Source organism: Pholis gunnellus, assembly GCF_910591455.1.
Source record: "Pholis gunnellus genome assembly, chromosome: 23".
In the NCBI taxonomy this organism is placed as follows: domain Eukaryota; kingdom Metazoa; phylum Chordata; class Actinopteri; order Perciformes; family Pholidae; genus Pholis; species Pholis gunnellus.
In genome coordinates, this window is record NC_136550.1 from 13,169,991 (window position 1) to 13,189,093 (window position 19,103).

At 45.3% G+C, this 19,103-nt stretch overlaps 1 protein-coding gene across 5 annotated transcripts in view; it reads left to right on the top strand.

The window, feature by feature from the left end:
• Window positions 1–19,103, top strand: part of nrxn2b (neurexin 2b) — a gene marked incomplete at both ends in the record, with an annotated part of 555,263 nt that overhangs the window by 504,498 nt on the left and 31,662 nt on the right. For all 5 annotated transcript variants that reach the window (XM_079184308.1, XM_079184309.1, XM_079184310.1 and 2 more), the window contains one exon: window positions 8,468–8,639. In XM_079184308.1, coding sequence (XP_079040434.1) covers window positions 8,468–8,639 — 172 coding nt within the window. The remainder of the gene's footprint in view (window positions 1–8,467; window positions 8,640–19,103) is intronic.

The following is a 19,103-nucleotide window of genomic DNA, read 5'->3' on the forward strand; positions in this document are numbered from 1 at the left end:
ATTCCCTTAATATCAACTCTCTATTTTGGTCATTTCTTCTGCGATAAGGCAGTGAGAAGCAGACTGGCAACACTTATTGGTTGATGGGAGTTTAAAACTGGAGCTTGATGCCTTCACAGTTTTTGTAATATACTGCTCCGATCTAACATATAGGTCACTGCTTAATATGTTTATATGAACATGGATCTAATGACTATATTTAATGTGAAAGATGTTGATTATACTGATGAACCCACAGAGAATGTTCATCCAACTCTGCAGTTAAGTTCAACAAATTCTCACTCAGGGTTCCCACGGTACCTGGAAAACATGGAATTTATTTTTTCATTTTCCAGGTTTGGAAAAGTCATGGAAACTGAGCAAAAGTGAACACTTACATGGAAATTGAAACAGTTGTCCTGGAAAATTTTATTGGATGATGTGTAAAATAGTAATAAAATGAAACTATTGAGCACAGAATTAAGATGAGTTTATAAAAACCCTTTACATGTGAACAGCTTTTACTGTAGATATAAATGGATGATCCCATGTTGTAGAGCATGCTCTTGGCATCCTATCTGGTATATTGGATGTTGGAATTTGATGCAGGCAACCTGGTGATATGGACTTTAAAAGTATAGTTTCGGATTGGTGGACTTTGGGAATAATAACCGAGAAACGTTACTCGCGATCTCAATAGAAGGGTCAAATACATGCATTTCCCAGCCAACACGGGAGCCTTGACATCTACAGTGAAACTTCTTATGCAAGTTTATCCTCAAATGTAAGTAGCTGTGTTTTAACTGTGTGGTAAACCTGGGTCTACCACACTAGGTGTCCTAGGGGGTTGTGTGTGTGAGGGGAGGGGGGCGCGGATGGGGGCGGAAAGCTTCAGGGGCCTATAGATCACCACTTAATATGGTACCTGGAAAATCAGGAGGTAGCATGGAATTTTTTTTCAAGGCAAGTGTGGGAAACCTGTCACTCCCAACTCATCAAATACCGACTCTTGGTCAGTGACCTAAGCAAACTATTACTATTGTCTACCCATCTAGTGTCGTTTTTGTCCACAGTACATGCATAGTGTGTTTTCTAAAACAACTTATTTAGTTTTTAGGTTTAGGCAAAAATGACTGAGATTGTGGTTTGGGTTAAAAGTGTGTGATGTATCTTGCGTTAGCTAAGTACTTAAGGTTCATTACAAAATTAGGTATAATCAGTGGCGGGCCATGCATTTTATACCTGGGCCTTCAGTGCTGTCCTTCTACAGTTGAACCACCTCCAAATAACCTCATTATGACGCCACAGCTACGGTTATTTGTTTCTATGGGTATAACAATACACGTATTCGTATTAAACCGTTCGGCTTACGAACCGAACAATACGTTTGAATAATACTAGTGCATTAGGAAAATGCAGAAGCTTAAACTGTGCGTTTCCATTGGACTTCGCTCAAACTGGCAACCCATCACTTAAGAGACACTCTTACCCCGGGAACAAAACATTGTACTCTGGTGTGGCGCGTGTATTCTGGGAGGCGCGCTAAACTAGCTTAGCAGGAAAAACAACGGCAGCACACACGCTACACTCTCCCCGCAGCGTTTAAGCAGCTGTTCCCTACTGATTCAAACAGGGCTTGAGCAATCGCCACACAATCCCCATTTCTCCAGACCATAATTCTTGCTTTGTGAAAGAAAACAACAGCCCAAACAGAGAATCAAATGTCCGACCCTAATGCCGGGATGCTTCGTCATTAACGGACAATAGTCAAAATCAATGTAATTAACACAATGACGAGAACAAACTCACAAGAACCAGTCGCATATATTTATGACAACAAAGCAACAAATCAATCCAGCAACACTGCAGCGCTAAAACACGTATTCTGCCGCACACTAAAGAGCACGAGCCATTCAAATATTATTCAATAAACAATATTAACCATATCATAAAAACGACACCATAGACAAATCAACACAGTAGTAACGCTACTGCAGATGTAAAAACACAAAAGCACTTCACTTACCAAAGCTGCTGTTCACTTAAAGACAAAGTCCATCCTCCTTTCTTTGTTAATGAAGAGTTTAATACCACGGTTGTACAGAACATCGGTGCGGTTCAGTTCCAGCCAGAGGTCCTCCTGCGGACGTGTTCGTTGAGTTGTAGATCCACTCGGGTCTCAGCAAATGTTTTCAAAAGCACTGTAGTTTGTGAGTGTCCTGCCGTGCTATGGTGTCTTGTTGCTGCCTTGGTTAGCAAATCCAGCGTAGCTCCAAACACCAGCACGCTCGGTTGTAAATGAAACGCATTCTTAGCCATAAAATGTGCAACGCTTCTTCGACACTGAGGGCCACTGACCAAGCGGCGATATTTAACAAGTTAGGGCTAAAACAAATTGGTTCTATGAAGCCTCTTAGCAGATTTTAGCACATTGTTTTGGCAGACAGTTCTGGCAGACTTACTGTATGCTACCTGGTCAGCACCAAACAGCATATAGATAACTTAGCGACTAGCTAGTGAAGCATTTAGCAGCTAAAATAACAGGTATTTCCTCCAGGAATACTAGTGTGAACTATTGGATTTAGCTTGTCGAGGGACCAAGAACACAACGCCAACATGCTAATGTCGCTCCTTGTCTGCTAGATGGGAAATCAGGCAGCTGTTTTTTTTTTTATTTGATCACCCTAAGGTGATAAAAACCTAATGTTAATGTTGTGACAGCTTCTTGCCCGCAAGAACCCCAAGTTAATGCAGGTTTAAGCATTATTTTCAATAAAATCACTTTACGCTTTACTTCGCACAAAGCAAATCTGTGTGACGCTTGATGAAGAGATCAACTTGATTATGAACATTCAAACATAAGTTTTCACACTCAAATGCCAACGTTAGACTGCATGGTTTCAATTGTTCATCAGACACAAAGCAGCAACACCCCACTGCACACTTTGTGCAAACAGTTGGATCCCAGCCGCTAGGAAATGACATACACAAATCCCTCTGTGTGTGTGTGTGTGGCGGGGCTCAGCGTAACCTCGCTCAAGGACGCCCTCATGTTTGCATGTTTAAATGTGTGTGAGCAGGGAAGGTCGGGCGGGATTCAAACCTACAGGTCTGATGTGCTGAAGGACACCATCCATCAGCAGGCTTAGTGGTGCAGATTCGTGCTGGAATCATCTTTGTGTGTATGTTTGTGTTAATGACTTGAGATTGGAGGCTGACACTGGGTGAAGGAGGAGTTTTGGTGGTAGGTGACAACATAATCAGGATTATGGAGGATGATATTTTGGCTGATTTATATTCCCCCCCCCCTCTCCGTCTTTAGCTGCTTCCTTCTGCTGTATTTCGGCTCGCTGCCAGCTGTGTGTGTGTGTGTGTGTGTGTGTGTGTGTGTGTGTGTGTGTGTGTGTGTGTGTGTGTGTGTGTGTGTGTGTGTGTGTGTGTGTGTGTGTGTGTGTGTGTGTGTGTGTGTGTGTGTGTGTGTGTGTGTGTGCGCGTGTGTGTGTGTGTGTGTGTGCGTGCGTACTCCAGGACAAATGGGCAAGCCCAGCGTGAGTCATGCTCGGATGGGAGACGCATACAGACACACACACATGTCTAATTCATCGATTTCTTTTCAATGAGATCCGATTCAGCGTCAGGGCAGCCGCTCGACATTTTCAGAACAGTAAAGAGTAGCTGTGACCACGGTCACAAAGAAGAGAACCAGTTGTGGGAGATAAAGTGCTATTAAGATGAGGAGATTGGGTGGATGGGGGGCGCAACTTTCTCAAGGTGACTGCTAAAGATTGTGGCAAGCACATACAAATGAGTTGGCTGAGCGGAATATGAGAGGTGTGGTAAATGAAACCAAGCGCATCCATCCTCTTTGCAAATGGTTTAGTCGCCTCTTTTTCCCCTGTCCCCCAAATATAGCAGCACACTCTCTGCGTGTGTGTGTGTGTGTGTGTGTTTGTGTGTGTGTGGGGACGACACCTAAGCTCAGCTCTAGATAACTAACAGTATTCCTGATTCAAAAAATGACTCTGTGTTTTTCCACTTAGTGTCACACGCACTCTGAAGGCGTGGGGTGAGCGGACAATGGGGTGGTTTAGCCAGTGAGGAGCCTGCGTGTTATGCAACCGCCTATTGCTTCTTACATAACGCTGCAGTTTCAGAGTGGAAGATTAGCCCCGCTACACTGTCCTCCTTGTAACAGATGCCACAGCCGATCTCCTCTCGCAGGCATCAGGCACACATGTCGACAAGCTGATTAGCCGTATCGAGCGAGAATTACCCGTGGAAAAGGGAGATCCAGAGATACCGTACGATGGCGTATCTGGCTCACTTGCAAAAGCCTGACACCAATATGTATCTGTAACTGCAAATTGCACATCAATTTAAGTATTAGAAGTTGGGGGGGGGGGATTGATAGCTTTTCGTTGGGCATCCAGTGAAAACCTATTTATCAATAATTTCTCTGTCCATGCCGCTCCACTGGCTGATTCATAAGCTAATAAATACTGCAGCTCCGCATACTTACAATGGTACGTCAAGTTAGGCTCAAGCAGATACAGGCTGTGATAGATCATTATTGGGGAAATGAGAGCGCGGCTGATGAATAGTTTGCATTTCCACCGCCCTGCTGGGCTATTAAAATGAAATCTGTCAAACCAAATCACAGGCATCAGCATACCCCCGAACTGGTCAGCCACGTTTTCCTGGACCGTTTACTCTGAGGTGCGTCGACGCAGCAAAATGCCGAACCCCTTGACTGATTTAAATAACCGTGTCTGTCAAGAGTGAACCGCTGAATGCACCCTCCGGTCCACCCAGCAGTCGCTCCTCAGTTGTTTCTCTGTTGTTGTCTCTCGCTCTAATCCGCCTGTTTGGAGCCTCATATGTATCAGATCTGAGAGGGAGACGCAGAAGAAGAGAGACGTTGAGGAAATGCAAATAGATCAAGAAGAAGATGTGTATGGAGGTGAAGCTGTAGGGGTGCTGGAGAAGAATCATGATTGAGCTGTCTGTAAAGATATGAAACCAAGAATTACAAATCCTCCAGAAACGCATTCTCCCTTTGTCTGCCCCCCCCCCTCTTAATTGACTACCAGTGTGCGCTGCGAAGAGCGAACAAAATCTCGACATCTTCAAAAGGAGCTTTGATCTCAGAGCACCTTGAGGCCCCGAAGGATCATCAAGGTACCCTCTGTCCTTTTATCGCACAGTGTCTCTGTCGGCCCCGCGCTGCTCCTCCTCCGCCGCTCCCTCTTCCTTTTGCTGCTCGGCTCGATCAGCGAGAGCTCTCTGAGGCTGCCTGATAAGTCTGCAGCCACGTTCTGGCGCCGTCTCATTCCCATTTGGCCCTCCGCGCCTATACCTCGACGCGCTCTCACACCTTGCAAGGTCATGTTGAAATGATTTCGGAACGCTCTCCGTATTCCGCCGCTGCTCCTTCTCATCCGTGGCTGCTGCACAGAATTCCGAAGCCAATTTTCTTTGTCTTTGAGAAAAAACGGAAGAAGAGACCAATGAGAGGATTACACAAACGTTGTTTGACTCTGTCGTCAACTCACTGTTGTGTGAGAAGCTGATCAGCAGGTTCTGCTCTGTGAAAGAAAAAACCATCAGAGAGAAGATTGGCTATTTCCATATAGTTATTGAAAATGCTTGTCATCGGTACCACCAGATCTGATTCTGCGCAAAATCATTGAAATCGTGGAGGTTCACTGGAAACTCCTTCAGCTCATACTTTAGTGGGGCTCGCCACAGACAGACCCAGATCTGGCTTTACTACTGGCTCCATGCATGGCAGCAGCCCTCCTCCTGCCAGGAGCAGAGCTTTACCTCGGTGCTCCACTGGTTCCCGATAGGAGCCCACACCAACAAGCTGCCCGGACCCAGTCCATATTGCTGGGCCCGATGGAGGAAAGGGAGGCACGGCAGAACCGGACTGGGATGGTCAAACTGCTGCAGTAAAATGAGAGGGACTCTGGTGCTCACAAACAAAATCAACACACAATGAAAGTTCCTCACAGTAGCTTTAACTAAACTTGATGCAACAAAAAACAAACTGATTTTGGTTGAAGTTTTTCATTCAGTCTGTAGGCATTTTCCCCTTACACCCTACCATTGAAGAGATTGGATTGTTTTATTGAACTAAATGGGATGTAAATGAAAAGTATCATATCACGTATCATAAAGCACAGCACCTTCCCTCTAGGACCCCCTACTTATACCACTGATTGACCCACAGAGGGAAAAGTAAAATGAGCTAAGACGTAACATTCCTCCTCCTGACATTAGCCAACAGCTGAAGCAGATTAAGGGCTACTAAGCAGTAGTTTAGAAGCGGTGGTGTTTAAAGAGCAGCCAGGGCTTATTGTCGGTTACCTACCGGTCCCTTCATTTCAATGTTGCAGGCTTGACTGCTCCTAGTCATTCAAGGAGGTTTTTTTTCTCCTTCTGTTTCCAGAGATATGTTCGCTTAAGGGAAATGGCCATTAAAATGTCATTACCGCTACACTAAAATCATTTTTTGAAAAGCACTGGTTCCCAGCGGCTTCCCGTCGTAATGGGCTCAATACATTCCCTCAGCACCGGGAAGAACCCTAATGTTGCGGAACACAAATGCTAATCTCTCTGTAAATATCACTCAAATTCACTATCCCTTCTGCTTTTCAGTCATAATAGCATGGATTCATTCTGCTTTGCCCTGGCAAATTGAATTAATTCTCCAGGCAAAGGTGTTATGATTATCCCGAGCTTCCTAGTGTGTGGGAGGTAATGGAGATCATTCTGGCATTTCCACTCGATCCGAAAGCATTTCCCCTCGCCCGCTCCCATTTTTTCGTCTTTGCCGCGGCCTCTCAATGGTATCAGAGATTACATTTTCAGTCACGTGCGCTCTCTTTGATCACTCTCTGACAGTATTCATATTTGTGTCTTTGGGTCAATATTGGATTTCGGCATGCACGGGAAGAGCGGGGGCGCAAGGACTGCACCGGTCAGTCCATAACATGAAGCAATTGATTAAGTGCCCAACGAGCTGGAAGCACTTTGCCATCTGAGACATTCAAACCTCCTCTGCAGAATGAGATCATCTGTTGAGCAGTCCATCAAGCTCCACTCTGAGGAGCACATCCTGGTCTAACTTACTTCATGTATGAGAGTCTGTTTCCTGCTTCCACATTGATTTTCCTCGTTCAACTGTGTCTTATATTCAGCCGATCTCCACCGCATTAATCACAGCCCCACTGGCACGTCCACGTGCACCGCCATTTGTGCATGCTCAATTAATAACCAAATTGAGGTTGTCATCAGTGCATGGCCATACTGTAACCCTTGCCTGAATACGGTAACCACTTTATTCAGCGCCGAGTGGTGGTTAGGATGCACATAAATTTGGCTGTGATTATACCGCTCATTAACTTACTGTACAACCTCTGCACTTATTTACTCAATTAACTTGCAGTTTTAGGTTCCGTTAACATTGGGACGTCTTATTTTCCTTTTTTTAAATACTTAATCGGCCATGAATAATGGAAAACCGCTGCGAGCGAAAGCCTGACGCTCACCTCTGAATACCTCGGCATACGGAAGGTGTCGAAATAAATGCGCATTGCTAATGAGATAATGCGATCAATGAAGGCGTTGCTGCAGTGGGCAGATGGAAGAAGTGTGCCAAAAAATTGACCCCTTGTGCAAATGAGCTTGACCTGTAGTGACAATCAGGAAGTGTTCCTGCCAATGGTATGGGGCTGCAGGGGGGTTATTGCTCTGGATCTTCTAGCAGTGCAGAACAAAACTGTGACAGAAGATTCACTGCCAGACCAGAGAATTAGTCTGTAATGATGCTGTCAGGTATGTACTCTGTCTGTTTCTCTCTCTCTCACCCGTGTTCTCTCGCCTCTCTGGCAGACTGCGACTCCATAAATGACTTTGACCTTTCCCTGGGACTGAGGACAGGAACCACAGAGGGAGAGGAGAGAGATGGCGGGAGATGAGAGTAGAGTAGGAGGTTGACTGTAATAAACTCGAAGCAGTGGGCGGCTGTCAACACTAATAGATGGGAGAGGGGAGGGGGTCAGCGGGTTGATGAATACTAAAGGTGCCTTAACAAGTACTCTGTACATCTACCAGGCTGATGTGTGTGAGATGCTCACATCATCTTCAGACTACCGGCAGCGAGGACCTTTTTAGTGAATCCAGGAAAAATATCTTAAGATTTTTGCTGCAGGGCAAATGACTGTAATGTACATGTGTTGCATTGCGCTGTACACTACTGTTCAGTGTAATGCATTTCACTCACAGGAGACACAATGAGTGTGTTTTACGTGATGCAAGCTGGAACAAAGCTCTGAATGGGGTTTCTTTGCGTATCGATGGTTCAACATATAAAATAGGAGTCAGTAACAACGAGTGTTCCATGTTCTGAAATATGGTTTTAGGCTTGAAAATTCATGTTTAGGTGCATTCTTCTCTAACGTTCTCTATCTTCCTCTGTCCACAGGAACGGGGAAAGATCGGCGTGATCTTCAACGTGGGAACGGACGACATAACCATCGAGGAGGGCGCAGTGATGGTGAGCGACGGCAAATACCACGTGGTGCGATTCACGCGGAGTGGTGGCAACGCCACACTACAGGTGGACAACCAGCCGGTCATCGAACGTTTCCCCTCAGGTAGGAACAGGGGCAATCCGGGGAGCTATCACTGTTGGATTCGAACCTTTGCAGTATTGAATTGTTAGATAAACGGGGTAACACAGTGGAGAGAGAAACAAAGAGCTTCTGAAAAGGATTGTTCATTGAGTCAGCTTCCCATGTTCCACTCAAAGCGATTTGTCTGGTTTATTTATCATGGCATTCATATTTAGAACGTGCCTGCATTATTCTAGGTGATTATGTTCTGATCCAAAAGGCTGGAAGAGCCGAGCAGCCTTCCCGAGGCAAGCAATCTCCTGTCAAAGAGCATCCAGCTCTCTGCACTTAGTCTAACCATTGTAGCTCCTGGCACTGTGAAAGCCTGCATTGAATCCAGGCCAGCAGAATGCAAATATGGCAGTCAGGAGCCACGGTTGGTGAGCATTGGTTTCGGGCAGGACACGGTAAAAAGGCCACCTTAGGTTGGGAAAGTACGCGGAGGTGTTGATAAGTCATGCCTCGGCTCCAGACGCAGCATCATTACGCGTACAGACTTAAAACGAGGGCATACACCCGATGAGTCACTGCTGGGAGTGTGCTAATTCCCTCACTTGTTGTTTAACCATAATCATGGTATTCTATTACGGCCTGAATTATGAGGCTATTTTTGGTTGCGCAGAAGCTCTCAATTAATTTCTCTCTCCATTGTGTCTCCCCCTTTGTTCATGGTTGTTCAAAGGAAGACATTTTGTGTTCCCGTCATGAGTTTGCAGTCGGTAAACACCCGGCTAAACCAGGCTCTGCTGCCTACCATGGAAATCTAATGACCTATATACAAAAATAAGGGTTTTCAAAGCCTTGAAGCTCTGGTACATTCATACATTTGCAAACATTTTTTAATTCTACATCGGTGCTGTCCGACTGGTAAATCTCCATCCCTGCTGAAGTCGGATGCGTTCCATCTCTATTGTCTAAACAAACACCGTCTATGTATCGTCATTGTTGCAAACAGCAGGAAGAGTGCCGCTAAAGTGGCCATGATATTTACCCCAGTTGACATATAGAGCAATGGGACTGTGACATTCTCTGTCACAGCAGTGATCCCGTATTTTGAGGCTTTGTTTTGGCGTTGAGATAAGTGCATTCTCTTGCTAATCCGTCAGCGTGGCGAGGCCAGACTGAGGGGTATACATCACAGCCAGGAGAGGAAGCGCCCTGTGACAGTTCACTCTCTTCACTTGTTATTATGATGGAAATGTGGCCCTTTATTTTCGCAACGGCACACGCTCCGAAGAGGAGCCCTACAATAGCACGAACCGCTCAGAAAACAGCAGCGAAGCTGCCTGTTAACATCGGCAAGTGAATGTCATCATCCAAATCTCTGTTTTGTTTCATCAGGAAACGCTAATGCACAGCTTATATTGCATTCCCTTTATTCCTCTTCCCTTCCGCCTTCCGCGCCGCAGTTGTTGTCTTTGTCAAACATTTCTTTCCTTTTTTTCTGCTTGATCAAGAATTGAAGAGTCTTGTTTTGTTGTTGTGTTGAGTTTTGCGCTTGTCTGCCGGGGGCTGGAGCCCGTCTGAAGTTTTAGGAGGTTATGGGGACTGAGAAAAGGAAATGGATGAAGGAGAGAGAGGGGTGTTTTTTTTGGGGGGGGGGTGGTGTACGTTGGTGTGTAGAATAGATAAGATTCGTTTATGTGAGCTAGATACACTCAAACTATTTTTGGGCGCTTCGCTTTGAAGGTTCCAGTCGTCATCGGCTGACGGGGCGCCGTCCTGGGAGAACAGAGATGTTACACATCAGGAAAGCAAAACCTTGGGTGAGGCGGAGGCACAAAAGGGCGGAGGAAAAAATGTAAGGGGAAAGAATGAGGGGTTGAGGCAGGAGGTGTGTAAAGAGAGAGCGATAGAGAGAGAGAGAGGTAATACTTTGCAGAGGGGAAAAAGAAAGAGGGGGAGTTCCCTTGTTGAATCAAGTTCCCGTGACCCAGATTGGAGATTTAGGCATCTTCTGATTCTCTAAACGGGACAAAATACTTTATACTCACGACACATTCAGACCTACTCAGTTTTCTTGATGCTTATATTATGCAATATCATCGCCATGCTGTCCCAGTGGAACACTGAATCCTAAAATGTCCGTGTGAGCCGGATTTAGAGGAAAATAGAACAAGTTCGCATGAAAGAAACCTCAATGGGACATTTGTAAAGCGTTGCAGGTGCCAAAATTGTCTGGTTCCTCTCACAGAACAAGTAAGTCTCCTGTGAAACGTCCCTCCCTGTTGTGACTGTTGTGACCCATATCAGGAAGTCTCGTATGGATGCCTTCGCAGTTGTGCATTTGATATGGAATTTATCGTCACGTAGACCTAAGAACTGTAAAATTCCCATTGACAGGTTCTTTCTGTATCTGTTTTTGATACATATATTTACACACACTATAATAATCAGGCCTTCATACAGCTTGCCAGCAGCTGGCCTATGAACAGAAGGCCATTGCGGGGCGATGATTTGGAGAGACAGGATGTTGACAGCAAACGTCGTCGTCTCGGGTCAGGCACATTCAACGGCAAAGCAACACGTCTCCTGATGTCCCACAAAGTGATGTTTGTAGTCCTCAGGGAGTGTGTGTGTGTGTTTTTGGTCCGCGTCTTATTCTACGTGCGACAGTGCACGCATCATGCTCTGGTGTGTTTTTTTTTCTTTCTTTCTTGCATGTGTGCGTGTGTGCATGTACCCATTTGATGGATAGAGAGCAGACAAAACGTGTCAGAGAAGCGCCCGGCCAGCTAATCCAGTGTGTCAGGTGTCCCCGGTGGGTCCCGCAGCAACAGTTATTGGCCCAGCCCACCTCCCACGTCCCCAAAATGGCAGACGGGCTCAATAACAGCATCCATGTGTCCCACTGAGCACCTCGAGCCTGGCCACAGATAAAAAGGCAGATGTTTGCAGCGGTGCCATACGGACTGTAATTTCACCATTTGACATCCGAATCCCTTTAGTTACTGGTCGTGCGCTGGGAGGAAAGATAGCAGATAGGATGGGAGTCGTTATTTAGTCTGCAATGGTTTAGTTGCGATTTTACACCGTGCCCTTAAGATTTTCTGACAATTCCAAATGTTGCGTCCACAGAATGTTCATACTTAAAGAACATGGCCAGAGCGTCGTCCCATACAGTTATCATAGCCACAAACACACAAACACAGAGCTTTGCTTCAGGGGTCGGTAGCTTCTGCGTCATTCTCATTAGCTTCGCCGAACTTTAATTAAAGCAAGAATAGGAGGCTTTTCAATGGAGAAATTACACATTGTTTAAAACGTAACTAACTGTAGCAAAAGTACAGAAAGTAACAAAGTCAGTGAGCTGACTGAGTAATGTCCAGTATACAGCAAAATGTACCTAAAGTGTGCCAATTTAAACTACTGGTTATACCAGACCAAGTAAGATTGTAGTGACACGAGTGTATTGAATAGAATAATGGTGCCTTTTATTGCCAAAGAATTGAACTTTTCACGTATAAGTGGATGAAAGTGTAATGGCCTTTTTCAAAAGTTGCACAGTCTGGCTTTAATGATCTGACTGTCTAAATGCTAGTTGAAAAGATTTTTTTTGTTTTTTGTTGCTGCTGTGATTTTCCCAGAATGTACTCGCTAATGATGCAGCAGAGACGGCGCAGCAACATTTTCTACCTTTTGATTGTTTTGTTTCAATATTGTGTAATTCTATATCCAACAATCAACATCCAGCAGCAATATAGATTCAAAAGTATATTTATTTGTATCCTAAAAAACCCTTATTAGTCAAATCCTGTGATTATCATAGTGACACTAGCCTCTGTGTTCCGGTTGAATGCAGTTAAGTTAACCCCTGAAATGATCACGGTGCTCACACTCTCAGGAGGGAGGTCAGATTTAGTGAGTGGGGGCCTGCAGCATTAATCCCCCTCCTAGAAGGAGCCAGTCAGCATTACAGCAGCTACGGCCTCAAAAAGAATCAGAATAGGAGATGAAAGAGCTTCAAGGGAGAAAATGTTCCCTAGTGTGTGTTTGACTATTCAAGTACAGATATTTACATAAACTGGCCCTTTTATGGGCTTATATGGTGTATACACATGCCCGTACATATGTACCTTTGTTGGAGATGCATGGGGAAGCTGCTCCTGTGTCTCTGCTTTGTCTTGACGCTCCCCCTCCATCTCATCTTCTCTTTGCAAATCGCCTCACATTAACTATTTTTGTGATGGCAGTAATTCACCACAGTGGATTATGTTATTACGGTAAGAGAGGAGCTTCTGGGAAAATAAGAAAAGAAATCCATCCATTTCCTGTGGGTTTATACTACACTTGGCATTTGGGCGTCATGGCGGCGCCCCCTGAGCTTTAGATAATCATCACGCATTTTACAACCGCGGTTATATTGTCACCATCGCCGGGGTATTGGCTGTGATTAACATATTCATATCCTCGCAGCCCCGCCGTTATGACCAATGAGAGGGCACAGTGCACTCTTTAACGCTTCGCTCTCTCTCTCCAGTGTTTACAGGCAGTAGATCTACCATAAAGCTGTCACTTTGCTTTAGTTTCGAAACCGCAGTTGAGTAGAATTAGAATAGAGGAAGTGGCGACGGTGGTGGTGAGGGGTGGGGGGGGGATAGAGAGGGGACTGACAGGGGAGATAGAGGAGAGGAGAAGCAACATGCTCTACAGCGAAGTGCTCGGGACGCATTGCTGAGAAATGATGGACTGAGGGAGAAGATGACTGAGGAGAGGGAGTAATAGAGAAGGAGAGGCTGGGTAGAGAAAAAACAAAAAGAGGGGGCGAGATCCAGCGTGCACGCTGTAAGCTAGCTGCTGTCACTGCTGTGATGGATGAGGCTTTGCATGTTACTGAATAATAAGCACTTCACAAATTGGATTGCGTCACAGCAAGGAAGATTACATTCACGCGGTACAGTGTGGTACAGCGTGTGCATGCCACCCACACACACACACACACACACACACACACACACACACACACACACACACATACACAATGTAGCGATGCACAGTAATCATTTCATAACTACTGCTACAGCTACTTGCTAACGAAACGACTCGCGTCTGAAATGCACCGAGACACGACGGTGTTGATTTTGGAGTAGGCCAACACGAAGAGAGGAAAGTTAAACGCAGTGCACAGACAGGGCTATTGTCATGCCCTGTTTTCATTCTGTAAGGCATTTAGGGGATCCATTCAGCGTGAAGGCTGACCATTAGAGACAAGAGAGCGTCTAGACATGTCGTCTCCTTTGTGCCAGCGAGGTCAGCTGCAGCTCCTCTGACTGAGCTGTTACGGAGTTCTTACTCTTCAGATAAATGTTCCTGGAAAAAGGGGTCAGGGAAAACTCCCGGGCCGCCGATTTCCTTCCTCCTACCCCCTTTTTTAACGCGTCTCCAGTGTCTAGATATCCATCTTTTGTCTTTCGCGACCTCCACACTCCCAGAGAGGGAGAAAAGGAAACCAATTGTGAATAACCAAGGCAGATGCATGTGAGGAGGGGAGGTCGAGGCAGTCCAGAGCCGCTTCCCTCTTGGCAAAAAGCAATATGAGAGCACTCAGCAGTGGCAGTTAAAATGCTAAAAGTAGAGAGGAGCAACAGGAGTAGGACAGGAGAGGGGGTGCACTCTGCACAAGCCGACGCAGTCAGACAAATGGCTGGAAGCATATAGACTTTAGCTGAGCGTGGACGAGATTTCACTTGGCAGGGAGTATGGACTTCGCTGTGTGACTTCGATGGTCCACCGAGCAGAAGATGGCAGATGAGTGAGCGGGGTGATGCACGGAGCGCAGCGTGGCCTCGGAAATCATCTGCTTTGTCTTTCTGTTTCGGAGGAGCACCTCTATATGCTGTCAGCTAGGCTCGTTCGTCTGCTAGCTGGTGGTGCTCTTTGTCATTAATGGTGCTTAAGGTAATTACAATATGCACTGTTGCAGCAGCACCAGGCAGTGTGATCTAAGTACAGAGCATCTACCGAGTCATCGCTACAGCCTGTAATTACACCAACGCTGGGAGACTTATACTTGATTTAACCTCTTGCGTAATTCCATTTTAGAAGCTTTATCAAAAACGTTCTGCTACTTTTAACTTCCACTCCAACATTTAAGGTGGAAATTACCTTTTTACTCCACTATATGTGTTTGACTGCTACTATAGGTATTAGTTAGGTTAAGATTCTACATAAAAATATATGACCATCTCATAATATGCATCATAGATGAAACTCAGTATATGAAGTTATAAAAATGAGCTCCGCTTCAACCAGCCCTCATCAATTTTTACTCAGTTAGTTTGTTAGGTACACCTAGCTAAAAAGACTGCTTATTTATAAGACACACCTCTCAGTATAACACAGTATATACATCAACAGCACTACAATCTGCAGCCTCCAAAATGACCCAGGACTTCCCCGTTACTGGTCACAGCTGGAGGCCCCACTAAAGTCTGAGCTGAGGGAGTTTCTGCTGGACCTGCACGATTTCATAAAAATGTTCAGGAATCGGCGGCACCGATGATAGCTGGTCGTGTCGCCGATGGTCTCGTTTACTGAGTTAGGTCATATAAAGGCATCAGTATTACATTTAAACTGTTACATAACCTGTTCAAAGTTTTTGAACATAGTTAAGCAAAGGATTGAAATACTTTGTGCCTGTTTCAGTGGTGCAGATGATAACATGGAGATGCTCAGTAATTCTTTAACCTCATTTACCACATGCATTAAACATGTTCATTATTCTTATAGTTATTAATTCAGTTTTCCAAGTCTCATTGCATGCTCTAATAACTCCTCTGAGGGAGCTGCGGGTGCTTTTAGGCCATTGATCTTATACAATACATAACTGATATCTGTCAAAGTTTGGATTTTGATTTCACTCATTAAATTCTGTTAAGTACAGCAACAAAAAGTGAGAGTTAATTGAGGTCAGCCAGCTGAGTCACTTGTCACTGATGACAGTTCCCCCCCGTTCAGCGTGCTCTTATTGGGCCTCTGGTGCTCTGCGACTCCTTCTGATTGGATCTTGCACAGTTGGAAGGTATCTCCAATTATTGGCCTGTGGCTATGGGATGATGGAGAGAGAGGAGGAACAGAGAAATAGTGAAGCAAGTAATGATGAGGAGGGGGAGAGAGAGCAGACACGGATAAGTAGTGCAGAGCAGGAGAGGGAAAAGATTGCTTTAGGTAATTAGAGAAGTGACAGCTTTGATTTCCACATGAGTGGGGGGGCTTTCCCTGGCTCACTCCGGCAAGCCACCCTCGCACAAATCCACCGTGGCCGAGATGAAAGGTGGCGAGGATCCTGTCGGAGCAAGAAGAGAGAGGGAAAGAAATAGAAACGAGCACATTGAATTGATAACTGCTGCACGGATGAAAGATGATCAAGCAGTTAAAGCAGTGAAATATCGTTTGTTTCAAAGGCGCACTGACACGAGCGGTGGGTGATGTATTTACATTGAACAAAGGAGTGTGGTGGGTAGGTAAACCGCTTCCTTTTCCTGCGCGTTTCACATGAAGAAACACAACTTGCCTGCATTCTTTGGCTGAAAAGATGAAAATACACTCCTAAAACACGTCTATTCGTGTACTTTTGATCTAGTTTTGAGGCCTTAAAGTCTTGTTTTCTGGAAGGACCAGTGTGTAGCATTTAGTGGGATCCATTAGCGGAGATTGAATATAATATATATATATATATATATATATATGAAATATGTTTTCATTGGTGTCTCATCACCGTATCTAAGAATCATTTTTTCGTTAGCTTAGAAGGAGCCCTTCATATCCACAGCAGGTCCTCTTCACGGAGTCCGCCATGTTGCACCGCTATGTTTCTACAGTAGCTCAGGACGGACAAACACGGGCTCTACAGAAAGCCTTTTCTTTTTTGCTGAAGGCCACCGTAGTTTTCAGACGCCCTCGGAAAGTGAGAGGTTTGCAGAGGGTTATTCAGCTAATGTCGATCTGCAACCTCACCCCCTAAATGCCACTAAATCCTGCACACTTCTTTAAGACAAATCTAACTGTTCATTAAGTTAAAAGCCCCTTACACACATGCACTGCAACCCTGAAACGTATTATCCGGAGGAGCTGTATGTGAGAACGCAAATGTCCAAATCACCCGGACCAGGCCATTAAACAGACTTTACTCTGCCAGCTCTAGTCTGTTTAGTGTCCGATTGAGCCCATCAGTGAATAGAGCCGGTCATTGTCTGGAGAAATCCCTGCGCCTTGATGACGTTTCCATCGCATAGCAGGTGATGAACCGGAAAATTAGAAACACCCTGAAGAGAAGAGTCATGGCTAACTGGAGAGAAGGCAATATTTGGGGACTTCTGTCGGTGAGGGCCTCTCGGTAAGGTCAACATCATTAGAGAAACCCGAGGAACGGCAAGAGACTCGGTTGTTTATAACGAAATTGAAAACCGACTGCATGACCGCAACTTCATCCGCGTAATCTCCTGCCTCCTGAAGCTTTACCCAGACTCTTAAACCAAAGGAGTATTTAACAAGGAAATACTTGTTTTAAGAAAATAAGACTTCTAGGACTTAATAACAGACACAAATGTTTGATAAGATGGACATTTCTACAGGGATGAATTCAGAAGCTAGCGCGGGGCTACAGTGAATAGGGCAGTGGTTCTTCTCCCCATCTGCTCCAAAACATCCAGTGGATATGAGAGCGATCCATCTAAAGTTACCTAATGAAAAACAGAATGAGGCTAGCTCGACAGAGAGCGGTTTCTGTGAGAGGGAGGGAGAGCGAGATGGCTGGTGGCCAATCATCTCCAGTGTAATCTCCATTCTTGTGGATGGATTTCCGATGTGGGTGTCCTGTACAAGGGCATCTGGCTGCCTGCAGAGCTACATGATATACAGTTGGCTCCTTGGTGGGTCTCCACACACACACACACACACACACACACACTCGCGTGTAATACAGACGCACACATATGTACCGAGACAGAGCGAGACGGAACAGTATGTGATTCATATGCTGGATTATCAGCACGCTAGAACCCAGCCCTCCCAGACAGACCGAGATACAAGACGCTCTACCCTGCGAGCACGGCGCTCGAGTCTCTCTGTCGTCCTCCAGCTCGCTTTGTGTCTCCCTGAAGTGCCAGTCAATCAGCATGCCCTTGCCCTGCCCCCTAGCGCAGCAGCTGTGATACCGGCCCAGGACGGGTCCCGTCATGGCTGTTAATCCGGCCGGCGCTCCAGGCGGCGAACACGGGGAGGGAGGACAGATAGGTTTCTGGCTCCCACAGAGGAGATACCACCAGTGTTTCGGGGGGGCGAGGGTTCTGAGCCCTGGGCGGTCCAGAGCCGCAGGCGTGTTTGCTGGCTACACATACATGACTGGTGTGGATAAGTACGGACCAGCCTCTGATGTTTTGGCTCATACCTTGGTTTATATTTGATTTCTAATTAGAATGCACAAGCTTTTTGCCCTTATGTCCACCAATTACACAGCATGTCTGATGAATAGGAGAATTCCTGCTGTAGTAGATCATTAACAAAGTACCTATAATGTCTCTTTCTGTCGCCTGAACTACCAAGCCTTAGACTGACATAGAGTTATTCATTGGTGTTAAGGCCAAATAACTGGCTTGTGACTGCTGCAAGTGAGCACTTAACATGTCGGCTCACAGTAACAGGGATGATACCTGTATTATCGTGTTATCCCGTATTACCTAATGTGTCACAATCCAGGACAGACAAGTTTCTCAGTTTATTGGGAATGAGACATGTTTGTATGCACCTCATCATCATTAAAAATCCCTAGAATCCTGCATTTCCCATGATGCAAATAGCATTTTTAATTAGACACTCACCGAAACCGATATACAGCTGTTGAGAATTTCTGTCCTTGACTATCTAATTTAATTTTGACATGTAAAATAAATCTGTGCAATGGGCCTTCAAAGTCCCAGGGAAAGTCAAGTCAGTGCTTTGCATTTGATTGGCCTGCTACAAGGTGGGCGGGGTTATAATGTTACTAGCTTAGTTAAGCACACGTCATATTTTGTTTTACAGGAAGACAAGATGATTGGATTTTGATACAAAAATATAAAGAAATTGAGATTTTTATAATTATTGTTGCATGTTATTAAATATGGGATGTGATCTAAAAGGGTTGAAAAGGCATTCTTTCATCTCAACTGTAAGATAATGTTAATCATACTGTAGCCACCGGGTAATGTCCATTAGAGAAGGTTGGCAATTTAAGAATAATAAATGCTTCAAAGTTTTTGAGTCTAGATAATTTGTCTCTTTCTTGTATATCAGATTTCCTTGAGCGCCAGGTCCGATAGCATTGTTTGACTTTCTTTCACATCCAGCAAAGGGAATAGTCTTGGTAGCAGAGCGAGTGCGATAATGGCGGTGTGGAGGTGGGGGGGGCAGCTGTTTAATCTATCCCCCCCATTCTCATGCAGAGCAGGCTTCAGCCGGTGGGGGAGG